This window comes from Trichomonas vaginalis, chromosome V, assembly GCF_026262505.1.
Source record: "Trichomonas vaginalis G3 chromosome V, whole genome shotgun sequence".
Taxonomy (NCBI): Eukaryota; Parabasalia; order Trichomonadida; family Trichomonadidae; genus Trichomonas; species Trichomonas vaginalis.
The window spans coordinates 14,522,600-14,547,064 of NC_067207.1; the positions used below are offsets into that span (position 1 = coordinate 14,522,600).

Sequence of the window (24,465 nt, forward strand, 5' to 3'; positions counted from 1 at the left end):
TTTATGAATTATTTTTGAAGAACTGATGGTGTCACTACGTCACCATGTGTCACCAGGTTAATTAACTTCTCTTAAAATTACTGACAGCATGACATTTTGACATCACAGCAGGATTAATGCAAAAATAAATTCCAATCATACTTTATAAAGCTTCATTTACAGGTATTTCATCGTCAGTAAATGAATCCTCATTATCGTTTGGTTCAACCTGTTTATATAATCCTTTCATTTCTTCTTTCAAAACATAACACCATGTTTGTTTACCATCTATTCTTCTCTGTTTCCTATCACATTTATCCTTAATGCTCATTTGGAAATTCTTGTCTTTCATGTCTGATGGTTTGCAGAATAGAGCATTTTTACACGTCATACCTGCACACAATTCATCATAATGTGTATTTATCCATTCATCTAAAGGATTTGTTGATAATTCTATTAAATCTTGTTTGGCTTCAGTCATCGGTATTATTCGTACATTAAATGATGAAAGGTCGTAATTGATAAAATATGTTAGTAAATTATCATAAAATTCCTTTGTGCATGAATTCATCAAATTCTTGAAGTAATCAAATTGACCCTTAAATTTACCATTTACTCTTAACACAACGTATCTTCTGTCTCCAACTTCAATTTTGACAGGGTAGACGTTATTAGTTACGAAAATGAAATTGGCAACATTCTGAGCAGTTCTTCTGGGTTGATTCTTTTCATTAATTCTAATCTCATTATCCGTAATAATTGATTTCAAAGCGTTGAAGTTTGCGAGTCTGTCTTCACCTACATTCTTGAGTTCATTAAGTACAAGAAACATTTTATTCTCAACTACAGAATTGAAATTACCCGTTAGCTCACCTATTTCAGTAATGTTTTTGCATGAATAACCAGCAAGAAGTTCAGAAATAATGTCTGTAAATCTGTTTTTACCTGTTCCCTGAAGTCCTTTCAAAATAATTGTTGTTTCATTCTTGATTCCAGGATGTTGAATCATTGATGCAATCCAGCCGAGAAGGTATTTATACACTTCATCATTATTATCACAAATGGCTTCTTTAATGAAATTCATAAACATCTCAATTTTTGAGTAATCTGGCTTTTCGAGAACGTTGTATTTATAACCTTGAAACGTTGAGAAAACATCTGGGGAATCAGATTTAAAGCAAACACCCTTAACGGTTAATGAGGATAATTGATTTAGTAGTACATCCCATGCTGTTATTGTTTTACCTTCTTCTTTAAATAATTTAATCATTTTAAGTGACTCTTTCATGTTTGATTGAAGAACGAATGATATTTGATTCATTTTGTCGTGGATATTATAGTCCTTTTGAATGAAATATTTATTTCCACAATCTACAAAACGGATTACACGTGATAAATCCTCAATTACTTCAGAACTGTTTTTATACTGATGATTTTCAGCTTTACGTCTAATATCTGTTATCAAAAACGAATCATCAAGTTTGATATCAAATGTTATTTTTGGCTTACGTAATAAAGGTAAAACGTATTCATCATAATATTCTTTTAGAATCTTCACTAAAACAAATGGAGAAGTCATTAAATGTGCATATCTACTACGTGCTTTTTCAAAATTACTTTTAGCATTTTCTGTTAAACTGCAGAAGTTATAAACGTTATCGTAGGCTTCATTAATTAAATGATTAGGTAACGAATTAATAGCTTGAAACAGTGTGAACAATGTTATTTCTTTTTCTAAATTCATGTTTCCACCGTCATTATGTACTTCAAAATCACTAATACCATCGACTATGCTTTGAGTTAGTTTATCGTCAATGTTTACATCTTTGTTTTCATTCATGATAGTCTTTATTTCTTCGTTCTTCTGTTCAACTCTTACCTTAATATTCAAATCATTTAATATATCGTTTACGGTTCTAGTTAATGTTGAATCATAATTTCCACGAATGAATGAGTATGTATTGATTGGTTCTGTTGCATTCTTGCGAACTCTTGAATCAGCCATAACTACTAAAGAACGCTTTGAATCATCCATAGAAGTCATTATATCAATATCGTAATCATTACATGAATAACATTTAATCATTCTGTTCGAAACTGAATAGAAGAAATTGGTGTTGCAATAAATGTGAAGACCTCCTGAAGCGGTTTTAACGATAACATCTTTATCAGAAAGTTTTGATAGAATGTCTTTTCTAACTGTTTCTTTAAGTTCATCATTGTACGATTTATTGATATCAATATCTATAATCGTTAAATTTGAAATTTTATTTACTAATAAAGCCACACCAGTTTTCCTTCCTCTTCCTCCATCATGTTTGAGGTAGTTGTGTAAATCAATCTTGTTTTCACCAATTCTTTCGTTGAGGGTTTTAGTTTCGAGATATAAAAATTGCTCACATTTGCTCACATTTTGGCACTTTTTTGTACGTTTGTCAAAAAATTGTGAGGAAGATCTCACAAAAATAGTCAAAATGTGAGCAAATTTTGAGAAGTGCTCACATTTTGACATACGATTATTTTCATACGTTTTTTTGATGAATTCTAATAAAACTTCATTACCACTTTCAGAACGAAGCGTAACTTTTCAGCACGTAACGCTCTATCATGTGTAGTGACATATTATTCAAAAAAACTCAGATTGCTTATCTTATAATAACAATTTCATTAGAAAAAATGCACGATTTCACGCTAAAACTTTGAAGCAATTCTTAAATTCGGATAAAAAATCGATATGTATTACACTTTAAACTTCAAAAAATGGTTCAAAATTTAGACTTAGTTTATCTTAACAATATAGCAGATTTTAAGCCGAACAAGTAGGAGTAATAGAAATAGCTCTTGAAAATAATTACAATTAGTAATATGTAAGTCAAAGTTCGAGTATTCTAATAAATAAACGTTCCGGATTTTCTTTACTACAAGAATCAATACTTAATATATAGAAGCAACAGTAAAAACTTATTAGAGATTCAAAAAGAAAGTTGACTAAAGAGAATCTTTTTATATAAGTAATTTTATTTTTTTGAAATACGAGATCGAATAAACATGTATTTTATTTTATTACTATAATAATACGTTTTTACATAGTAAGAAAGTTTAGAGACTGAAATGAAATTAAAAATTGAGAAAAAAATAAAGCTTTTCTATAAAAATTCATATTAATATTTATTTGATTGAGTTAAAGTTATCCAATTTATTTGGTTCAGTTTAAAATTATTTGTATTTAAAATATTTTAGAAATATTTACAATAATATTCATATAATTATCGATTAAATCGTTGCAGAAAGTAAAATGATATAATTTGCTATATTTAGAATTTAAGAAATTTTAAATGGTGAAAAAAAAATAGAAAAAATATGAAAAAATAGACAAAATATTGGAGACTTCTAATTAAGAATGAAAGACTTGTCATTATTCTGGAATTCATAGCATGAAGATATTGTAAGGTACATTATGTATATATATATATACATCTTTCCATCAAATAATCTTCAATCTACTTATAAAAAATATTAAAAAAATCATAAAAATGTTTATTATAATAACGATAAAGTTGAATAGAAATCAATGTTACATATTATTGAAATAAATCATCTTCGGCAATTTCAATGTTTTCTATCTTTTCATTTTTTGTTTCTTCTAAATTTATTTGAATGTCATCAAGTATTTGATCACTTGACATATACCTTTCAATTTCAATATCTCTGAAATCAATTCCAGAATGTTTGGACAAATCCTTATATTTTTTCATTATATCCTCAGGAATTAATGATATTTCCAGACCAAAATGCTCTTCAAATAACTGAATCTCTTCATTTATTTTTTTCAATTTAATGAAATACGACTGTTTATGATCACTTGTGTTTTTATCTGCCCGTGCATATCGATGCAAAATCGCTAAATCCACTTTCATTAAAGTGTGTACCGTCTTTAAAATTGTGGGATGTGAATATACAATATTTGTATTTAACACTTTGTTGTACGATTCTACGCCATTATTAGAATAAATATTGTCGAATACTTTGAGCTTGCTGATTGAATTATAGCTTGTGCTCCATGTTTTAATAAAGTATTTTGCAAATTCATTTGTATCTTGAATGCATTTAATTTTATTACAAACCAAATCAAAAACTTCTTCTGGCATGAATGGAGAAGCGCATAATAACTTTAAAAGAATTTTATTGTTAAGATCTTCTGGATCACATTTTTTCTTGAAATTCTTAACTAATGCTGCAATAAAGTGATATATGCATCCAGTCAATATGGTTTGCTCTCCTTTTCTTTTATAAATTGAGCCTTGAAGTGCTTTTTCGAAATCAGTTGTTATAACATCAAATGTTGATAAAGGAATTTTAATATCAGTATCATACTCCATAATACTAAATACTCTTTGATAATCAGTTTCTGTTCTTCCCGTCATGATTATATGTAAAAACGGTAGATACAGTTGAGTTGCTTGGTCAAAAATTAACAAATTTAATAATTGGCCATTCATTATTGATACAGGAACGACTTTGAAGGTTCCATCAATAAAACAATGTGATGAATACCGTGCAACTCGAATGAAACGTTCCAATCCAAAAAATAATAGGCATTATCATTTTTTGTGCTTTGGGTAATAAAATATGATCTTTGATTAAAAAATTCTAACATTTCATTAATAAGATCAATCTCTGATTTTGATTTGACAGGATGAACTTCATAATACAGCTGTTGGACTTTCTTCTCTGATATCTGAATGAAATTAGTAGACTGGGCTTGATTACAGTCATATATCAGTTGATTTGCATACTTTCTTGTTTCTGATATCGTTGCGGTTGGATTTTTGACAACATAATCTTGAACTTGAGATTCAATATCATAGTTCATTGGATTTGTTCCTTTAATTATTTGAGATTGTTTTGCAGGTCGGCAGTTATGAAGTTTCCTGTCTGGTTTTTCTTCAGGAGAAATATTTAATTTCTCATCAAAGACTTTTACATGCATACAAAAGTTGCATCTAGGTTTATATCCGCAATAATAAATAATTTCTAAATAATTATTATGAGCATTGTAACGTTGAAATCTCAAAGGATGACCATTTGTATATATGGTTAATGAATATTTAATACGTGCGGATTGGGAAATTGAAAATGTATGATAAGTCCTCAGAATATTTTTGATTCTTTTTCGGTGAATCTCTTTATTTTTATCATCAAAAGATTGATAATTAGGAATAAGTTCAATGCAAGCTTTATTAACGATAATAGATTGTTTATGCGTTGAAAAATTATTTTGGTAATCATAAGCAAAATTTGGCACTAGATGTGTATTTTGTAAATCTGTTAATGGAGAATTATCGGTTAAATGATTAGAAATTTGGGAAGAATAAGAAGCAGTTTCATTAGGTAGTGAGGATTGATGCTGAGGGATTTGACGCTGAATATCCGAATTTATTGTTGCATTTTGTCTTTGATTTGTGTTTGGAGGAGTAACTCCACTTATTGTTGCAGTTTGTCTTTGATTTGTGTTTGGAAATGAAACTGCATTTATTGTTGCAGTTTGTCTTTGATTTGTGTTTGGAAATGAAACTGCATTTATTGTTGCATTTTGTCTTTGATTTGTGTTTGGAAATGAAACTGCATTTATTGTTGCATTTTGTCTTTGATTTGTGTTTGGAAATGAAACTGCATTTATTGTTGCATTTTGTCTTTGATTTGTGTTTGGAAATGAAACTGCATTTATTGTTGCATTTTGTCTTTGATTTGTGTTTGGAAATGAAACTGCATTTATTGTTGCATTTTGTCTTTGATTTGTGTTTGAAGGAGTGACTCCACTTATTGTTGCATTTTGTCTTTGATTTGTGTTTGGAGGAGTGACTCCACTTATTGTTGCATTTTGTCTTTGATTTGTGTTTGGAGGAGTAACTCCACTTATTGTTGCATTTTGTCTTTGATTTGTGTTTGGAAATGAAACTGCATTTATTGTTGCAGTTTGTCTTTGATTTGTGTTTGGAAATGAAACTGCATTTATTGTTGCATTTTGTCTTTGATTTGTGTTTGGAAATGAAACTGCATTTATTGTTGCAGTTTGTCTTTGATTTGTGTTTGGAGGAGAAACTCCACTTATTGTTTCATTTTGTCTTATATTTGAATTTTGAGCAGTTACTCCACTTATTGTTGCAGTTTGTTCATCTAATAAAATTTGTTCATTCTCCTCCTCTTTGAATTCATTGAATTCTTCGGAACTTAAATATCTGTTTAATAGAGAATCCGAGTTTTCGTTGTCTTCATCTTGAAATGGCCAATTCTTTCTTATATTGTTATCTTTATCATGAGTTTCTATAGAAAAATCATTTTTATCCTTTTGTTTACTTTCTTCATCATAATCGATATCACTATCATTCTCACTATAAGAATCTTCAGCTTCTTCATTTGGTAAAATTGTCTCATATAATTTATTTTTATTTCCATCTGAAATTGTTACTTTATACTCTCCTTCTAACATTTTTTTAATTTCATCAACAGGATTGAATACTTCCTGAAGACAATTGAAATTCATGATTTTAATTGCTTCTTCTATTATGTTATTGCTCATATACAACGCAAACTTGGCTGCCCACAATAAATTTTCGTCATTTTGTGATATTTGATTAATCTTTTTGTCTTGATCTTCAGAAGTTTTTATACTGTTTACAATCGGAATTGAAAATAAGTTAAAAGGCTTCTTTTTTCTTTTAATATTGATAGTAATTTTGTTATTACAGCGCAAATTATCCAGAACACCTAAATTTTTGTTATTTGTTGTTAATTCGAATGTGTTTAGAGGTAAACTTAGCTTGTGAGATATATATAAATAAAGTGTTAATGCTTTAACCGCTCTTGGTGGAATGACATATAATTTTGTATCCTTATAAATAAATTTAATGTAGTTTTCCATTTTTGTCACTTTTTAAGATCTTACAAAATATAGTTGATTTTTATCACTATTGAAATAAGATAAATAATGTAAGGACTCTAATTTTGTTATAAATATGAATGAAAACAGTAAAATGGATAACTTAAATATATAAAAATAAATATTGGAACAAAGCTATAACAAATTTTCATTCTTATTTATAAATTGATAAACCAAAGTAATACATTTTATTACATTTCGTGTAACATATACTAATATATAGATATTTTTTGAGATAATGTATTTATCTGTAAAAATTGTATGTGATCAAATTTGATTGATAAATTTATTCAGTAATAATAAATTGCATGTACAATATATTATTGTCTTGCCATTTTTTTGCTCATAATAAAAAATCTTTAAAAATGATAACAATAAAAGAGTATTAAGTAAAAATTTATACATCCAAAATATATTTCAGTAACAGCATAATACGCCTATGCTAATTTTTAGTTCTTAAATTAAATAGATGTCCCTAATCCCATAGATATTCACCAAACTTGGCAAATTCTGAACGTGATCTACATATCCCTAGCAAGTAGATCATATTGGTATACGTATCTTGATCAAATAAAAAGAATATTTGTTGAATAATTTCTGTTCAAATTAAAAGTTCTTCAACTTACGGTAAATCTATCTGCCTTAAAAAGTATTACGATATTATGCAAAGTCAATTTTCTCCAAAAAAATATTTGAAGATGATACTTTAAGTATACCAAAAATACAAGAATTTTGAGAGAACTCAATGAATTTTTGTGAAGGTGGAGTTAAATTGAGAAGATTTTTGGTCAGAGAAAAACAAAAATTACTATCTGATAAAATGGTATTAAAATGAAAAAAGTTTAAACAAAGGAAATGAAGAATTTATATTATATTAGAATTTAAAGAGTAAATATAAAAGATTGAAAGAAAGAATAATAATAGGATTCTTGAATGCAACATTTGGAATGATGTTTCCAGTTGTAGATGTGTTAAGCAAAGAGAGATAATGATAGTTTCTTGAGTTTTGAGTTAAGCTTGTTGTAGATGAGAGAGAAATTTTGACGAGACTGAGGAACTTCATTTGGAATGATGTTTCCAGTTGTAGATGTGTTAAGCAAAGAGAGATAATGATAGTTTCTTGAGTTTTTGCAATTAACCATCCTCAATGACTATTGTTTTAATATAATTTTTAAATTTTTTAAAACTGACATTTTAGTTGTATATTTTTTCTAACAAAGGTACATTCACTAGGCGATAACAGTAAAATGGGATGAAAATATGATAAATAGCATCCCTATATAGTGCCAAACAATATTTATACGGGCCAAAAAAATTTGGCTAGAGATTTGGCGAGTTATAAAACTTAGAAAATTGAGAGGGATTTTTATTTTTGAATTTTTTTGGAAAGTTAAAATTGCGATTAAAAATCGATTTCCAGGAGAACTAAGCATCTCATCATATATTTAAATCGATAAAAATATTAAATAATAGTTGAATAGTATAACAACGTGAAATTATGGCTGAATCTACAGAAAAAATGAACATATTTGACATTTTTGAAAATTCATACGTTAGATGGTGACAGACTCATAAACTATACTTTAGCTAAGATTGATATATGGTTTCAACAACACATGGTTAAAATTGTAAAAATATTTTAGATTTCAAAAAGGTATATATGGTAATATAATGGAACAAAGTCAACAAATAGCATGTTAAATATGTTATAATTAACTTTTTATTAGATCCAATAGTAGATATCGAATGGTTTCCAGCTTTATGGTTAAATATTTTCTTTTCGAGCTTCTCTTTAACTGTTGTATTAAGGTTGTAAATTTTTGATGCTAGAAACTATGGAATCTTCTTTGCTGCTGCATTTTTCTTGAGAGTTCTTGCAATTTCGAATAGATCTGCGCATTGTATGAAATTGAGGCTTTAAAATATCTTGAAAACAGAATAGGACTGCTTTTCCAAAGGAATGCTTACTTGTAAATCAGAGAGTTTCAAAATTGAGAGCAAGATTATCATCATAACTTTCGATTTTGCTGCGAAAAAGGAAGACAAGTAATTAACAAATCATTTACTGTTGTTCATCAAAAGAAGAAAACTTTGATAACAACTAATGATGATAAAATCAAGCTATCTTTTAATATTTTAAATTGATAAGACATTCAAAATATTTGAATGGTTTAAAATATTTTCTTTTAATTTCTATAAGATATTATCATGATTATATAATAAAATTTAAATTTTTATTCAAAAAGGCAATATTTCAAACTTTTAATTTCAAAAATCTTAATTCTGCAATAAGTGTATTTAATTGTAGCAAATTTAATGATCCTTCGTCATGCTTAGCAATTTGGAACTCATAAATTAATGATTTCTTCAAGTAAAATTCTGCATTATTTCAAAAGTCAATAATTCTCTAGTAACTTTTCTTCAAACCCTAACCATTATATTATATGTATAATGGAGAATAATTGCAAAGAAAGATAGCCGAATTTACTGGGTAGTTCTTGTGATGCGAAATAATTGCAAATTAACACATAGTTTTAACAGCATCAATCTCTTTTTGCTCTCATTTAAATGCATTCGCACACTTTAATTTTGAAATATAAGAGTTTTGGAAATTATCAAATTTATCTGCTCAAATACTATAGATCTTCATAAGTGTTAATAGAATCACCAGCCTTACATATAGTGTTTAATATAATGATGCACATCATACTGGGATTTATTCCTTATTCATCTAGTTATTATAAGATTTACAACCCCATGAAAATTTAAAATTTTGTCAAAAATAGTGAATGTACCTTTTTTCTAACACAACTATCAATAAATTGTAATATCATTATACTATATATTAATATGAATTTTTATAGAAAAGCTTTATTTTTTTCTCAATTTTTAATTTCATTTCAGTCTCTAAACTTTCTTACTATGTAAAAACGTATTATTATAGTAATAAAATAAAATACATGTTTATTCGATCTCGTATTTCAAAAAAATAAAATTACTTATATAAAAAGATTCTCTTTAGTCAACTTTCTTTTTGAATCTCTAATAAGTTTTTACTGTTGCTTCTATATATTAAGTATTGATTCTTGTAGTAAAGAAAATCCGGAACGTTTATTTATTAGAATACTCGAACTTTGACTTACATATTACTAATTGTAATTATTTTCAAGAGCTATTTCTATTACTCCTACTTGTTCGGCTTAAAATCTGCTATATTGTTAAGATAAACTAAGTCTAAATTTTGAACCATTTTTTGAAGTTTAAAGTGTAATACATATCGATTTTTTATCCGAATTTAAGAATTGCTTCAAAGTTTTAGCGTGAAATCGTGCATTTTTTCTAATGAAATTGTTATTATAAGATAAGCAATCTGAGTTTTTTTGAATAATATGTCACTACACATGATAGAGCGTTACGTGCTGAAAAGTTACGCTTCGTTCTGAAAGTGGTAATGAAGTTTTATTAGAATTCATCAAAAAAACGTATGAAAATAATCGTATGTCAAAATGTGAGCACTTCTCAAAATTTGCTCACATTTTGACTATTTTTGTGAGATCTTCCTCACAATTTTTTGACAAACGTACAAAAAAGTGCCAAAATGTGAGCAAATGTGAGCAATTTTTATATCTCTTAGTTTCTGCCACAACTAATTCCTCAGCTAATGAATCAATAACTTTTTCATCAGAAATGATAAAGTTACTGTTGTTGTTTGTTGCTGTCATTTATATAGGAATAAAAAAATAAAAATAATTTTAAAACTAACTTTATTTTTGGACTGCATCAAATTTCCGGGAATGTTGTCAAAATGTCATGTTGTCATCATTTTTTAAAGAAGTTAATTAACCTGGTGACATGGTGACGTGGTGACACTGAAAACATTCATGAAAACATTTACGAAACATTAACGTAAACATAAACGATAAAATTTATTTCCGGGAATGTTGTCAAAATGTCATGTTGTCATCATTTTTTAAAGAAGTTAATTAACCTGGTGACATGGTGACGTGGTGACACCTTCAGTTATTCAAAAATAATTAATTATTGAATAACCTAAAAACCATAAACGATAAAATATATTTCTGCAGTTCATCCATTACTTCATTACCTAATTAATTACAGACATAAAATATATTTAGTTCATAAAAATTTTTTGATTAATTTTGGCTTATTTTTATTCTTCCAGTAATCCTTTTCGAGTTCCGATAAATGTGTAGGGTTCGATTCTCTCAAATTTCTAGAAGGAATTTTATCATCCACACCTCCTTCATAAATGACAGTGTATTCATCTTTAACCTGATGAACTATATTTTCATCATAAAATCTCTTAATTTCTGTTCTATCATTAAATCCCGCATTCTTTGCAGCTTCATAGAATTTTTTAAATGACCTCCACGGTGATGATCCGAATACTTCTTTTAAACTCATTTATGTAAAAATAAAGATTTTATTCAAGACGGTACCATGCATAAACTGTCATATAAGGTGGCATATAATCTTCACCCGAGCCCGTTGGATTTGTTGTGAAAGTGTGTGAATGATTTCCTCCTGGTTCAGTTGGTCGAAAAGTCTTTTTTGTTGAATCGTTATAAGCTGGAGATAAAACATCATGACCGGCTTCATAGTCTGAGTTGTATAATGGGTGGTCTCTTAATGAGTGTGTATGGTCGCTAGAAAAGTTTGTAGTTCCTGTATGCTTATGCGGCGGAAGGTTTGCTTCTTTAATTTTCTTTGAACCACCGGTTTGCTTTGAAGAGTTAGCACAGTATAAGAATTTGTCTACAATCTGTTGCCATGTACCAAAACCTAAAACACTTGCTGGATTTGTTGAATTCATTGATGTATATATTGAACCAATGGGGTAAATCATCTCAAGAATTGTATTTAATCCATTATGAATATTGAATTTATTATATAATATTGAAACTGGGTGAGTATTTAAAACTGGTCTTGTTATCAATATTAACGTATTATTTTTGAAAATAGCTTTTCGTACATCTTGAAATTTTGTGATTTCAGACCAATTTCTTCCATCACTACTGATATTTACTAAATCACCACATCCAAAAGCAATGAAATACCCATCAATATAAAATAAATTTGTAAATCTATAATTTCGAGTAAGTTTTGGAGTGAATGAATAAACCAATTCCCAATTTGATAAATCTTGTGATAAATAAATATGTCTGTTATAACTTACAGGATATGAATAGACCATACCACCTGAAACGAAAACATAAACATTTGATCCATAACATAAAGCTTCAATGTCTCCATCAGCTTGAAAAATTTGTTCAAAACGACCAAATGGTATTGAATATGATCTATAAATTTTATCATTTTGTAGGATAAAATACATGTTGTTAATGTAATACCACTTACTTGTATAATCAATTTCCAAATCTGATGACATCATACTAAACATATAATAATTTATCCCATCCTCACTAATGAAAATTTGATTGACTTCATAAATTAGTACCCATTTATTATTAACGCATCTAATAGGATTATTTGGATATTTAAATTTAGCATCTTGATTTAAATTACATTTGAACCATTGGATACAATCGAATGAATAACAAGGGCAAAAATCATCTCCAACCGTTATCATTCCCATAAATTTACCGTTATTATATTCAACATATAAAATTCTTGGATTAATGATTGGCTTTCGTGTATCAGGATTCCAAACAGATGGAGTAAATGATTCATAGTTTTTAAAATCATTTGTTTTAAAATAATAAAACACTCCAGCTGTATAAAATAAATACGTGGTCACTCCATCATAACATATCCATTCAAAAGAATCTATATCAAAGGTTTTATCCGATGATTTCATAAAATTTAAAAATGGTGGAGTAAAATAGACCTCTGATTGTTTTATTTCTTCATTAACAAATGATATATCAGCTTTCTTTGCTAACTCAGTATTAATGAATGAAATAACTTTTTCCTTATCTGCTTTCTTCTCTAACTCATTGTTAACATATGTTTTATCTGCTTTCTTCTCTAACTCATCGTTAACATAAGTTTTATCTGCTTTAAGGTCTAAACATCCTGAAACCCATTCTGTATCAGCTTTAACTTTAAAAGTCTCCAATGTCCATTCATGATACCCTTCAACCTTTTCTTTAATTTCATTATCTTTTTCATCAACATAAACCAAATTTGCCTTCTTATTTAATTCCTGGTCAGTTAGTATCCCTAACTTGGGTACTGAGGCACTGCGCGCCTCCGTACACCACTTAACCTTAAATATTTACAAAACCGGCAACGTATATTTTACAACACAAACACAAACACCAACTTAACCTTAAATAGGCAAAATCGCAACCGAATTTTTAAATCTAGATTTTGATGATAAATTGTGATTTTTAGCTTAAATCGCGATTTTTTAAAAATCGCGAACAGAATTTTTTCGCGATTTATTAATAAATCGCGATTTGAACGATAAATTTCGATTTTTTTAAAAAATCGCGATTCGTGAAAAAATTGCGACTTTTTGAAAAATCGCGAACTTTCAAAAAAATCACGTCCTTAATTTTGGTCTTTTTCGGAGTGATAAGTCGTCCTTTAAGTAATATTTTTTTTCTCGAATTGCTAATTGAAAAATTAAATTCGAGAAAAGAGATTACAATAGTATTGTATGGACTATAATCCTACTACTATAACACTTTTTTTGTGAAAATCACACTTTTTTAAAAAAAGATATCAAATTGAAAAAAATTATTCTTATTTTTACTTATACTGTAGGGCACATTCATTGGTTATGAAAATCACATAGTATGAATACTCAATCCCAAATATCTTAAAAAAATATTCTAAAATATTAGACTCGATTTTAGCAATTGTATTCTAATCATAATATAATGCCCGAGTATATTATATAAATAGAACAAATATTAGTAAATTCAATTTTTTTTTTTCAGATCGCAAATTATCTAATACAAATATTCATAAAAATCACATACAGTATATTTGCATTCAATGTCAAATATAATAGCTATCTAATACTTTCGAAAAATTGAGCTATTGAATATTTTATAAAATTTCTGGTCCAAAAATTGTGCTTTCACAATATTTTGATGATATCTATAATAATTAGACTACAAATATAAATTGTATAATAAAAAATCAAAATTTGCTTTTGATATCTCAAATCTCGATATGAGATATTCAATGTCAAATCAAAGTATTCATAATTAACAGATTTGTATCGTGAATGCTTTCGTTTTGCTTAATACACAATTATGCATGACAAGTGTGTGTGGCTACACAATTCTTTCCGTCCGAAGCGGAGAATTGTGAAGTTTACACCGCACTTCACGGATAATATAATGGAAAAACGATTTTCATGGAATACTATTTTTATTAATAGCTTAATAAATGAGCGAGTCTGATAGATATATGTTACGCAAGATATATCCATAGAGAAGTGTTTAAGTATAAAACAATGCGTTATACGTTATATGTAGGATATAGATGGTTTTTCTCCATTGAGAATTTTGTCATGTGAAAAATCTCTTTTTTAGCTATGATAAAAATACTTTTTATATACTATTATATCTCAGTTGATATTGATTCAACATTCTTATTTCACATGATAATATAATAGTATATGTAGCGAGGTATTATATTCTCTTGTGATTTCGATCTATTAATGCTCACACAAAAAATTCGCTACATCAAAATTTCCTCGGAAAATTTCACTTTTGCTGCTTTGATTCAACTTTGATGTCCAATGAATACTCAATAAAACTCGAAACTCTGATCATGGAGATCTATCATCACATATATAATTATATTGCTTAAATATATGTATAAATTGTATTTTGGATTTTTCGGATTAAAAAGGTTAAAAGTGTCATATTGATATAATTCACATTTTATTCTGCTTATAAATCATATTGTCTTGTAATATTTGATAAAATTATCACTGAATTCTTAATTAGTTTTTTTTTAAAATATCAATTTTGATTTATTGGACTTGAAAATATTTTATTTATATTATAAATCATATTATCATTTAGTGTTTATCAAAATTATGGTTCTTCGTTTTGTAGCTATATTTTGAATGACAATAGAAAAAAAATACTAGAAACTAAATATGTATTTAATTTTATAAGTAAAAATTCACATAATGATAATATATTTGTGAAGATTATTTGAAGAAACGATTTTTATTAATTCAATTTTCATTATAGCATTATTTAGGTGAAGTGCTCTCAAATTGTGAGCCAGACAAATGTTTAATGGCTGCAATAAAGGAACATAGCTCAGGTGCGTTTGCATTGAATATTTATCGTTTTGATTTCACAAAACATCGTTGCGTTTAATCAAAAATTTGATTAACTTAATAAATTTAAAGATTAAGCGATCTCATTTTAACACAATCGGTAAATTCAATACGTCTATGAAACAAAGCCATAATTTCTCGTAGTATAAAATATTTGATAAAATTTTATCGCTTACAGAGGTGGAATTAAAGGGTGAGAGATATATAGATAGACTATATATCTCTCACCCTTTAATTCCCTATACAAAGTTCGAAAACTTGGGTGCAATCAGATCTGATTGCACCCAAGTTTTCGAACTTCATGTAAAGAATTGCTTGCTATGATGTACTGATCATGAATCAGTACATCATAGCAAGCAATTCTTCATCTTAAATATATTTTTCTTAATCAATACATAACTTGTTCGCAATTTGGTTTTAGACGCTATATTTTAATCTAATTTCGATTTTTTATAAAATCGCGTACTTCTAATAAAACGCGATTTCAAAAACAATCGCGATTTTTTTCTGTTCGCAATTTTTCAGAAGTTCGCGATTTTATAAAAAATCGAAATTTTTCTTTGCGATCGAGATTTAAAAATTCGGTTGCGATTTTGCCTAATATTTACAAAACCATCTGATACATAAACGACTTCACTAACGACTTCACTACCGTCCTCACTAAATAAAAATAGCCTTATTTTTATTTTTTTAAATTTTTTATTTCATTACAAAGACATGTCCGACTACATTTACTATGACTCTTTCCCAGAACGTTTCCGTGAACTATTCAAACTCAAGTAAAACTGAGAAACATGCATTTTAACAAAGACAGACCCATTGACGATGAAAGAAACCCTGAATATATTACAATCCCATATGACGCAAAGTTCATTGCATACATTCCTTATGGTCGCAGAGGAACGAAAACTATTTCAACAATGACGAAAAATTATTTCTGGAGCGATGAAGAAAATTGCCTTATCTACATAAATGCATACTTAAATAAAGCTACATATTGTACAAAAGAAGGTTGGACTGGATTTGAGCTCTACATATACGACGACGATGGAAACAGACGTTGTGTATACCCATACGATAATATGTACCATTGTTTTCATCAAGCATTAAACGAATACATAGTCAGTAAGGGTCTCATTCCTGCTGAGTAGAAATGTTATATTTTTTTCTGTCATTTATATAAAAATAAACGTTCTCGCTAAATAATAAAATAAACTTAAAAATAAACGTTGTCAGAGGTGAAAAAATAAATTTAGGTGAAGTGGTGAAATCTCACCTCTTTTTTCACCTCTTTTTTCACCCTAGCCGCAAAGCGGCTCTGACCCTTTGGGTCTGTTGAATTCATTGCTTTATAACTCTCTTCCTTTCTCCAACTCTTCTAACTTCTTCTTAAGTTCAGCAATGTTGTCCTCATGAAGTTTAATCTTCCTTAATATACCTTCTCTATCTAATGGTTGCTTTATCTTTCTAAACTGAACTCTACCATCCTTCATAGTATGAACGTAAAAACCTTCTGGAACCGCTCCTGATTTAATGTATTCTACCAAAAATTTTTGTTTCATTGCTTCAGTGACTTTAGTCGTCATTTTACTCTAAATAAAATGTTCAAATAAAATAAAACTAACATTATTTTTTCAGTAAGGAAACGCAGGAGTTTTACGATTTATTTGAGGAGTAGGTTCTGGTTTAAATGTTGGAGTCGGTTTTGGAGTTGACTTTTGAACAGGAGTTTGTACTTTCATAGGTTCAGGAGTCATTGAAGGTGTTGTTTGTGAAGGCGTTGGTTTTGACGTTGGTTTTGGCGATGGTGTCGGAGTTTGTTCAAATTCAGCTACTTCAGTATTATTTATAACATTTGCTTTGTTTCTTTTCAACATCATTACTGCTCCTGCTGTAGCTAGCAAACCTAGTGGGAGACCATATCTTATATAAGGACTTGACCAAATGCTATTTTTGACAGGAGCTGGTGGAACACCTAACCTTGGTGAGACTGCTCTTTGCCATTGTGCAGCTCGTAAGAAATATTCAATAGGTGCTCCATAATCGTTTGGTAAAGTTTGTTTCACAGATGGTGAAGGTTCACGAGAGCTTGATGAAGAACTCATTTATAAGCTTTAAAAATAAACGTTCATCCTTTATTCCTCACTGTCGTCCGCTGCTAAGTTATAGTCGTCAAGTCTTATTATTGGTATGCCTGACTGTCTTACTTGTATTGCAAAGCAACAATCCCTCATAAATCCAATAAGTGGCTTTGGTACATTTTCTGTTGCTAGTTCAATAGGTCCTTTAACAGACAATTTGTATGTTATTGGAGCAGTAGATGTTTGACCTTGCTGGAAGCAAAAGTCCACTTCTGTTGGAAAACCACATAAGAAATGTGTGTTGTCATAGCTATCCCATTTATGTTCCACACTACCATCATCCACCAATGACCTCATAACATCTTCATTAAATCCAATCATATCATTGTTTGTATTGCAAGCGTTCGCAACCATTTCATAAAATACAGGTCCATATGATTTTTCAGGTTCTGCAGGCATATTTCCATAAGCTCCCATGGAAAGCTGAAGATATTTAAACTTAGGGTTCTCAAAATTAACATAATAGTTGTCTTTCTTTCTAAATAGTGCCCAAATACTTTTAACATTAATAGGCGTATAAGCTGCTGTAAATGTTGCACTTGAACTATCTGTATTCTTTGAGAATGAACCATCCATAGGAATCCAATCCATAACTTTAACAGGAAAACATAAAGCCTCGTTTGTATAATGTTCTACAAGTTCTGTATAAATGTTAGGGTCTAAAGAGAATGACTTTGGATGAATAAAACATTCATTAAAATCCATCTTTGTTCGAAATAGTTGCTGGGTTACAGTTGTAATAGTAACTGTTCCACTAGCTTCAGTTGCACTCGTTATCATAGTGAATGGTTCATTCCATGGAACAAATTTATTTGTCGGTGGATTTGAACTGAAGCAAATGCAACTTTAAGAGTTGGATTGAAAGCAATGATATCATTTACAGATATAGATGTGCATTGTAAGGCGTCGCTACTGAACTTTACTTTAAGCTGAATGTTTCCTGCAAAAGCTGGAATAAATCGAATAGCTTCTAATGGAAGGAATCTTCTAACAGGAATTCTTAAACGAAGCTTAAAATCAAATGATTTTCCTGCTGTAATTGGACCACTACAATTTGTCCTGTTCTGCATGTTCCCGAATGACTCCATACATCTTTATGTCGAGTCTTTGAAAAAACATCGACTTTCTTTATTTGTTCGGTAGTTTGTGAGTTTGAAGTTATATATGCTTCTTCTCTTGCGTTGTCTTGAGAATATACGATACGACCATTTGCAAGGATTTGATATCCAGCAACTGCATAGAAAGCGTCATCGAAACCAATCCAAAATCCTGGTGGGTTTGTTTTATTGGAACCTGAACCAATTTCTTTATCTACAATAAATTGACCTTCCATTTTATACGTAATGAATGTATTGTAAAGGTCCAACATATTTTCACCAGGAGGTGAGAGATTGAATGTTACCCATGTGTTATCTTTAGCAGTTCCAGGTTGTGATGGAATCTTTGCGTCAGAATATTTTCTATTAGTGTCACCAATTTGAACTGCATTGTCTATGATATCGAAATATGAGCGAATCTGATGAATATGCTCTGCTGGAGTAAATTCGTTTAACTGTTCGTTCTGCATGTATTTACTTCAGATAAAAATATCTATTTACTTCATTATTCTCACTCTTCTTCTTGGTATTCGTGGTGGAAGTTGTTTCTTGACATTTTCAATGAACTGTACATTCTCTTTTGTCTCAACTTCTTTCACTGGTGGGTCAGGGTTCTTTGACTCGGTTTGCTTTTCAATGAAATTCACGAACTTTGCAATAAGCTCTTGGTTCGTTATTGAAAGTACATCTGGCTTCTTTTCTTCTTGTTCTTTTTTCAGTTTGAAAGAAGGTTTTATATGGGCTTCGCCCTCGTGCCATGCACCTTAATGTTGTCGCTCTCTGTATTCGCTAATGGAACCTTTCTTTTTCTTACATATATTTTACCATCTTTACTCTGACTTACATAATAGAAAGGATGTTGTATTCCTCTGGCGTCATTTAATATAATAGACTCTCGTTCTGATTTTGACAAGCTCATTTTACATCGGTTAAAGTTTTAATTTTGTTTTTCTACAGTCAAATGACTCAGACAAGCCTACGGACAAGACCCAAGGGGTCATAGATGTTGAAGCATTGAAGAAAGAAATTCGTGAGCAAATTTTATCCGAACTGAAGGAACAAAAACAAGAACAAAAGCCAGAGAGACCAAAGAGAAAACTTAGTGAAAAACAACTAGCTGCATTAGCTGCTGGAAGACAGAAGAACCCACGTTTGCTGGCGAAAAAAGCTAGAGAAGAAGCAAAAGCAAAGGAAGAACAAAAAGCAAAGGAAGCTGAAGCAAAGAAAGAGTAAATGGTTTATTTTTATCCAAACTAAATGTATAGACAAATACCTTTATCTGTTGCGTTCAGTAGTGAAAACCCTGACGTCAAAATAAAGGGGAACAGAGTAACGTTTAAGTTTCCAACAGACTGGATTGTGAACATAAATGAAGAGAAGTACATTGGCATAACATCTATGTATATAACACGTGCTTTCAGAAAGGTTGACTTTATACTTCAAGTCGAGATAGAAAATGACGAACAGTCTTTAAGCGCCCAAAACATTCACATATACAAATACTTTAAAGACGATACAACATTGTTGCAATGTATGATTTCATTTAATGAGATGTTCGAGAAAAAGTTCAATATTGAAGTACAAACTTTACAGCCTTTACGTGAGTTTCTTGCACAACTGAAAGAAGAAGGTAGTCAGCCACAACTTATAGACTTTCATTATGAATTTAATGAAAATGAAGATGGAACTCATGACTGTCAGTTTGTTATATATTCACCATTCAATGAAGTCGCTAAAAAGAAAGAAAATCCATTACGTATAAGGTTTCAAATCTCTGAACCCAATGAAGACTTCAAGAATGTTTTCAATTATGATGCAATACTTCCGAGGAAAAATGAATTTTCAAAGATTGTAACACCTGGCATTTGGGATAGAAAGCAAGCTATATTATATTCAAACTTAAGTAAGGGAGTTGAAAATGAGTTCATTGGTCATACAAGAACTTCACCACTGTCAAATCCTAAGTATTACAAGCTTACTGGCTTCAATCGTGAGTTTTGGATAGACATGTTCTCCACTCATGACCATAAGTGCCCAGTGTTCTTACCTCCAGATGGGAAAGATTGTTTATACATTGAAGCACAATTGTTAAACTCTACAATAGCTGTATTGTAAATGACCACATAGGCTTCGCCCATGCCGCTAGCGGCTTATTTTTATCACAAATGACCTCATTGCTGACAAAAATAAATGACCTCAGAACTTCAACTTACGAATAAAGCTTGTTTTAGTCGTTATTGAAAAGTTGAACTTTTCAGCAAAGCAAGGTTGACATGACTTACATAAGTCGAATGCAATCTCTTGACCATCATAAAGTGCTTTGTAAAGTTTCATTAAACTGAACTCAGAGTCTTTGTCATATGTTCCAACAGGTATGTGAATGTTCTTATCTTCATTGTAATAGCATTGTATAGCTTCAGGAAACATTTCATTAGCGGTTAAAGCAATAACATCTTGCTTCACGCCTTTCATTCTGCAGTGAAATGCAACTTCATTTAAATCATTCGTGAGTAAGTCTATGTAGGTCTTCTTTCCACAGAAAATACTTTTATAAGCTAAACTTTGTTTTCCAGGTGTTATTTCTGCAAAGTCGCTATGAAATTGACCAAGGTTCTTTCCTATAAGTTCTCTACCGTATCTCTTCTTAAACTCTGCTGCAAGCTTTGGGATGTCTTCATTATATAAGTGCATACTGTCGGTATCCTGGTAAAATATTTGAAGACCCATGTCCTCTGCAGTACAGAATACTTCATTCATAATACGTTTTGACATAGACAGAATATTAACACCAAGTGGACAGAAGTTAAAGTGTCTGCAAATGCTTTTCGTTAGCTTGAAAATAGTTTTATCTGAACCATCCAAACCTTCGAACTTCACTATATGGTTGTAATTTCTTATAGCATATCTTATAGCATCTTTGTCATCTACTATGGTTATTTTTGACTCAATAGGAGATAGAATAGTTTTGCCATAAATGCTGTTCAGAATGAGTTTTATAATTTCTTGTAAGGGGTTTTCTTCTTTCTTATACTTTAACCTTAACTCAAACAACTTCTTTACTTCATCTCTTATTCTCATATCTCTGTTTCCATCGTAATAGTATCCTTGCAACACTTCACATTTGACACCTTGATATTTTATGAGGTCTTGTAATGTTATATGGTCAACATACATGAGACAGCAAGTGTTTGAACTTCTTGGAACGTTAAGTTCTGGATTTAGTTCAGGGTCGCAAACTATTAAATGAAAGTGTCTGGGTATACCAATCTCTGTTATCTTAATGAGAACAAAGAAGCCAGACATAAACTTTTCACCAATGGGTTCCTTTTGGTCATCATCGAATAAATGTCTCATGAGATACTCTGTGTTTAACATTTCTTCCTTCAATACTTTTGGAATACCTTCTAAAGTATAAAGTCTTGCTATAGCTGAAGGATATAATGAAACAGTGTCGAAGTCAGCAATGAGTTTCTTTTTGCTCTTTTGTTTCATGTTATCTGACAACATACATCTTCCACCTTGAATGCATCTCGAAATAAATTCTCTTGGTTTATTTGAGAGGTCATAAAGATTTCCATTCGGGAAGTATACTCTGTTCTCAAACAATTTGTTAGCAATTGAACAAATACTAACGTAGTCATAAACGTTTAAATCAAACTCTTTCAATAAGTCATTGCGGAACTTTACAAAACCTTCTCTTAAAATTCTTACATCTTGTTTGCAGTAAAACGTGCTATATTTTTCTAAGTCGAAGTGGTTCTCATCTATTCTGCAACCTTTGATGGAATCTATGTTTTTCATAAATGTATCTGCATCCCGGATAAACTTACATGCTTCAGAAATGACACCAGTTCTGTTGTCATTTGCTAACAAAACACTGCTGTAGTAGTTATATGGAAATACTTCTTTCGGTCCTGTTTGTAAGTTAAACATAGCAGGAAATAGTTTAAGCTTCTTATTTATAACACTGTAAGAGTCTTTTATAATAATTGCCCGTCCTTTATATAAACCAGTTATTTGCATTGTTCGTGAACCTTTAATGATGGGAGTTCCTTTCACTTCTGTCATGTGTCTTAAGATGAAGTTTATGTCATAACTGAGGTTGTGAAAATATATTAAACTCTTGTCAGGGAGTCTTTCCAAAAATTCTGTTGCACAGTTTTGACCCCAAATGCTTTCACTCACTGAACCATCTTCACTGTCATAACAGATGTTAAAAGCTTTATGAAAGCCATCCGTACTACACTCAAAGTCAGCAAAGAAAACGTGCTCAGGAATGAATTTACATTTAGCTTTATTTACTTCTTTTGACTCTGCTTTCTTCTTCAGTTGTACACAATACTTTGGAGCATATGTCAAATCTTTAAATGGTGCAAGGTTCTGTTTATATAAGTCAGTAGTATATGTGAAAAGTTCTCCATAAGAAATAGGTTCGAAATATTTGCACTCCCACAATGTTTTCATAACATCCCATAACGGTGTTGTTCTATCATAACGAACTACATATTTATCTTCTCTCTTTGTATAAATCTTCATCTGTTTCTCAATGTTCATTCCACCACAAGCTTTGAGAATTTCTTTATAGTTTCGAATGAAGTATGTTGTCATTGGAAGTCTTTCATTTAGCATGTAGTGGTCTTCAACAAGAAGTAAGTCAATAGTTCTAACAGTTTCGCATTCTTTTGGTATATATCTCTTTATTTCATTATGTCTTGAGTCATTGAAATAACCAATGGTAACATTAAATGCTATACCTGTTGCGTCAGAAATTTCTTGTACTTTACTTTGAGGAAAGTCTCTAACACGAATGACTTCTCTCATGTGGTCAATAGTTTCTTCATTTACTCCAGCCTGAATGCAAGCATAAACGAAACAATTGTCCTCTGTCATAAGTATTGCAGTTCTTTTGTTCAGTTCATTGAAGATTTGGTAGCGTTCAAGATTTATAGGTAATGTGCAAAGATACTTCCATAACTGACCGCTTCTCTTCTTATAAAACTTCTTTTCACCATTATCTTTCCAAAAGCTTTCTATAAGTGCTGGGTTTCCTGTTTGCTTAAGAGCTTCCAAAATGGCTTTCTGGTCATTTGTCAGTGTGCTTTCATCTCTATATGGTCTCTTTTTTGGTTTGCCTTTCTTTACATCTGACATCGTTAAGCCTTCATATTCTGTTAAATCATACATCTTTATTTCAGTAAGATTCTTTATGTTTGTCAAGAAGAAGTCATAGTGCATTTCAACAATACCTGCAGCATTTGCTTCTATCTCTGATATAAAGTTCTCCTTCAAGAGCTGATGTAGTAATGTTCCAATATTATTGAGGTTTAACGTAGAACATTCATACTTTCCACCAAGTTTATAACATACCATCCATCTTTGTTGGAGTTTATTTTAATTTTCTCTAAGAGTCTCATGAAAACCTTACCGAAATGTTTGTGTAAGTATCTCTGTTTGGTTCATCTAAAGCTTCGATGTTAAAGTCAATGAGTCTATTGCCTTCACATTTCTCTTCCTATTCTCTTCATCTTTCTTTAACCATCTCTCACCTTCTTTTGGTTTGTCGTCAATGGAACGAATGACATCGTTAGCTTTGCGAACTTGTTCTATAGCACTTTTAAACATCTCTCTTCTCTGTTGTTTCAGTGTGTCGTCTCTTCTTCTTGTTTCACCAACGTTTGCATTTGTTATGTCAAACATCTCTTCGACTTCATGAGGTATGAACGTCTATGATATAAGTCAATAGCAACGTCATTTAAAGGAAATGCTTCTTGCATGGACTTCGTCCTCGCCGCGTTGCGGCTTTATGAACTCATGAATTCTATCATAACTTATTGCACCATTATAGTCTTTAATGAAGTCAGCGAGTGCTTTTTTGTTTGTCGCGTAATGCTTTGCAACATCTATATTAGCTTCTGTAAGAAGTTGTTTTATTTCCGAGTGTTCTAACTTAGACAACTTCCGATACATCTTTAGTAGGAAATAAAAAAATATTTTTGAAAAAATTAGATTAGA

At 30.2% G+C, this 24,465-nt stretch overlaps 5 protein-coding genes and 2 pseudogenes across 7 annotated transcripts, besides 8 other annotated features; 3 read left to right on the forward strand and 4 right to left on the reverse strand.

Annotated features, from left to right (window-relative positions):
• The first annotated feature begins 3 nt into the window (after nt 1–3).
• Nucleotides 4–2,386: a mobile genetic element.
• Nucleotides 2,360–3,147: a terminal%2Cinverted (terminal inverted repeat of MuDRx-3_TV_TvPhantom-3 transposon ID:TVAGG3_0335770).
• Nucleotides 2,360–10,549: a mobile genetic element.
• TVAGG3_0335780 lies at nt 3,561–6,523 on the reverse strand (annotated as a pseudogene). Its single transcript has one exon. A coding segment is annotated over exon 1 (2,963 nt).
• Nucleotides 9,733–10,548: a terminal%2Cinverted (terminal inverted repeat of MuDRx-3_TV_TvPhantom-3 transposon ID:TVAGG3_0335790).
• Nucleotides 10,549–11,849: a mobile genetic element.
• TVAGG3_0335810 (uncharacterized protein) lies at nt 11,057–11,344 on the reverse strand (the record flags this gene model as incomplete). Its single annotated transcript, XM_001293905.1, has 1 exon — nt 11,057–11,344. One exon carries the CDS (start codon nt 11,342–11,344, stop codon nt 11,057–11,059), a length of 288 nt encoding a protein of 95 aa, XP_001293906.1.
• A 3,526-nt stretch (nt 11,850–15,375) lies between the features above and the next one.
• Nucleotides 15,376–15,588: a mobile genetic element.
• Nucleotides 15,589–15,841: 253 nt separating this feature from the next.
• Nucleotides 15,842–16,009: a terminal%2Cinverted (terminal inverted repeat of Maverick-2 transposon ID:TVAGG3_0335830).
• Nucleotides 15,842–24,465: part of a mobile genetic element that runs on past the window's edge.
• TVAGG3_0335840 (uncharacterized protein) lies at nt 16,010–16,366 on the forward strand (the record flags this gene model as incomplete). Its single annotated transcript, XM_051230602.1, has 1 exon — nt 16,010–16,366. One exon carries the CDS (start codon nt 16,010–16,012, stop codon nt 16,364–16,366), a length of 357 nt encoding a protein of 118 aa, XP_051100332.1.
• Nucleotides 16,850–17,320, reverse strand: TVAGG3_0335850 (repellent protein 1 family; the record flags this gene model as incomplete). Its single annotated transcript, XM_051230603.1, has 1 exon — nt 16,850–17,320. One exon carries the CDS (start codon nt 17,318–17,320, stop codon nt 16,850–16,852), a length of 471 nt encoding a protein of 156 aa, XP_051100333.1.
• On the forward strand, nt 19,415–19,683 carry TVAGG3_0335860 (annotated as a pseudogene). The gene has a single exon. A coding segment is annotated over exon 1 (269 nt).
• Nucleotides 19,711–19,872, forward strand: TVAGG3_0335870 (uncharacterized protein; the record flags this gene model as incomplete). Its single annotated transcript, XM_051230604.1, has 1 exon — nt 19,711–19,872. A coding segment is annotated over one exon (162 nt), but the record flags the coding sequence as incomplete, so codon positions are not given.
• TVAGG3_0335880 (organellar and viral DNA polymerase type B) lies at nt 20,650–22,254 on the reverse strand (the record flags this gene model as incomplete). The annotated part of the gene is made up of 1 exon (XM_051230605.1): nt 20,650–22,254. The coding sequence occupies one exon, from the start codon at nt 22,252–22,254 to the stop codon at nt 20,650–20,652; it is 1,605 nt and encodes a 534-aa protein (XP_051100335.1).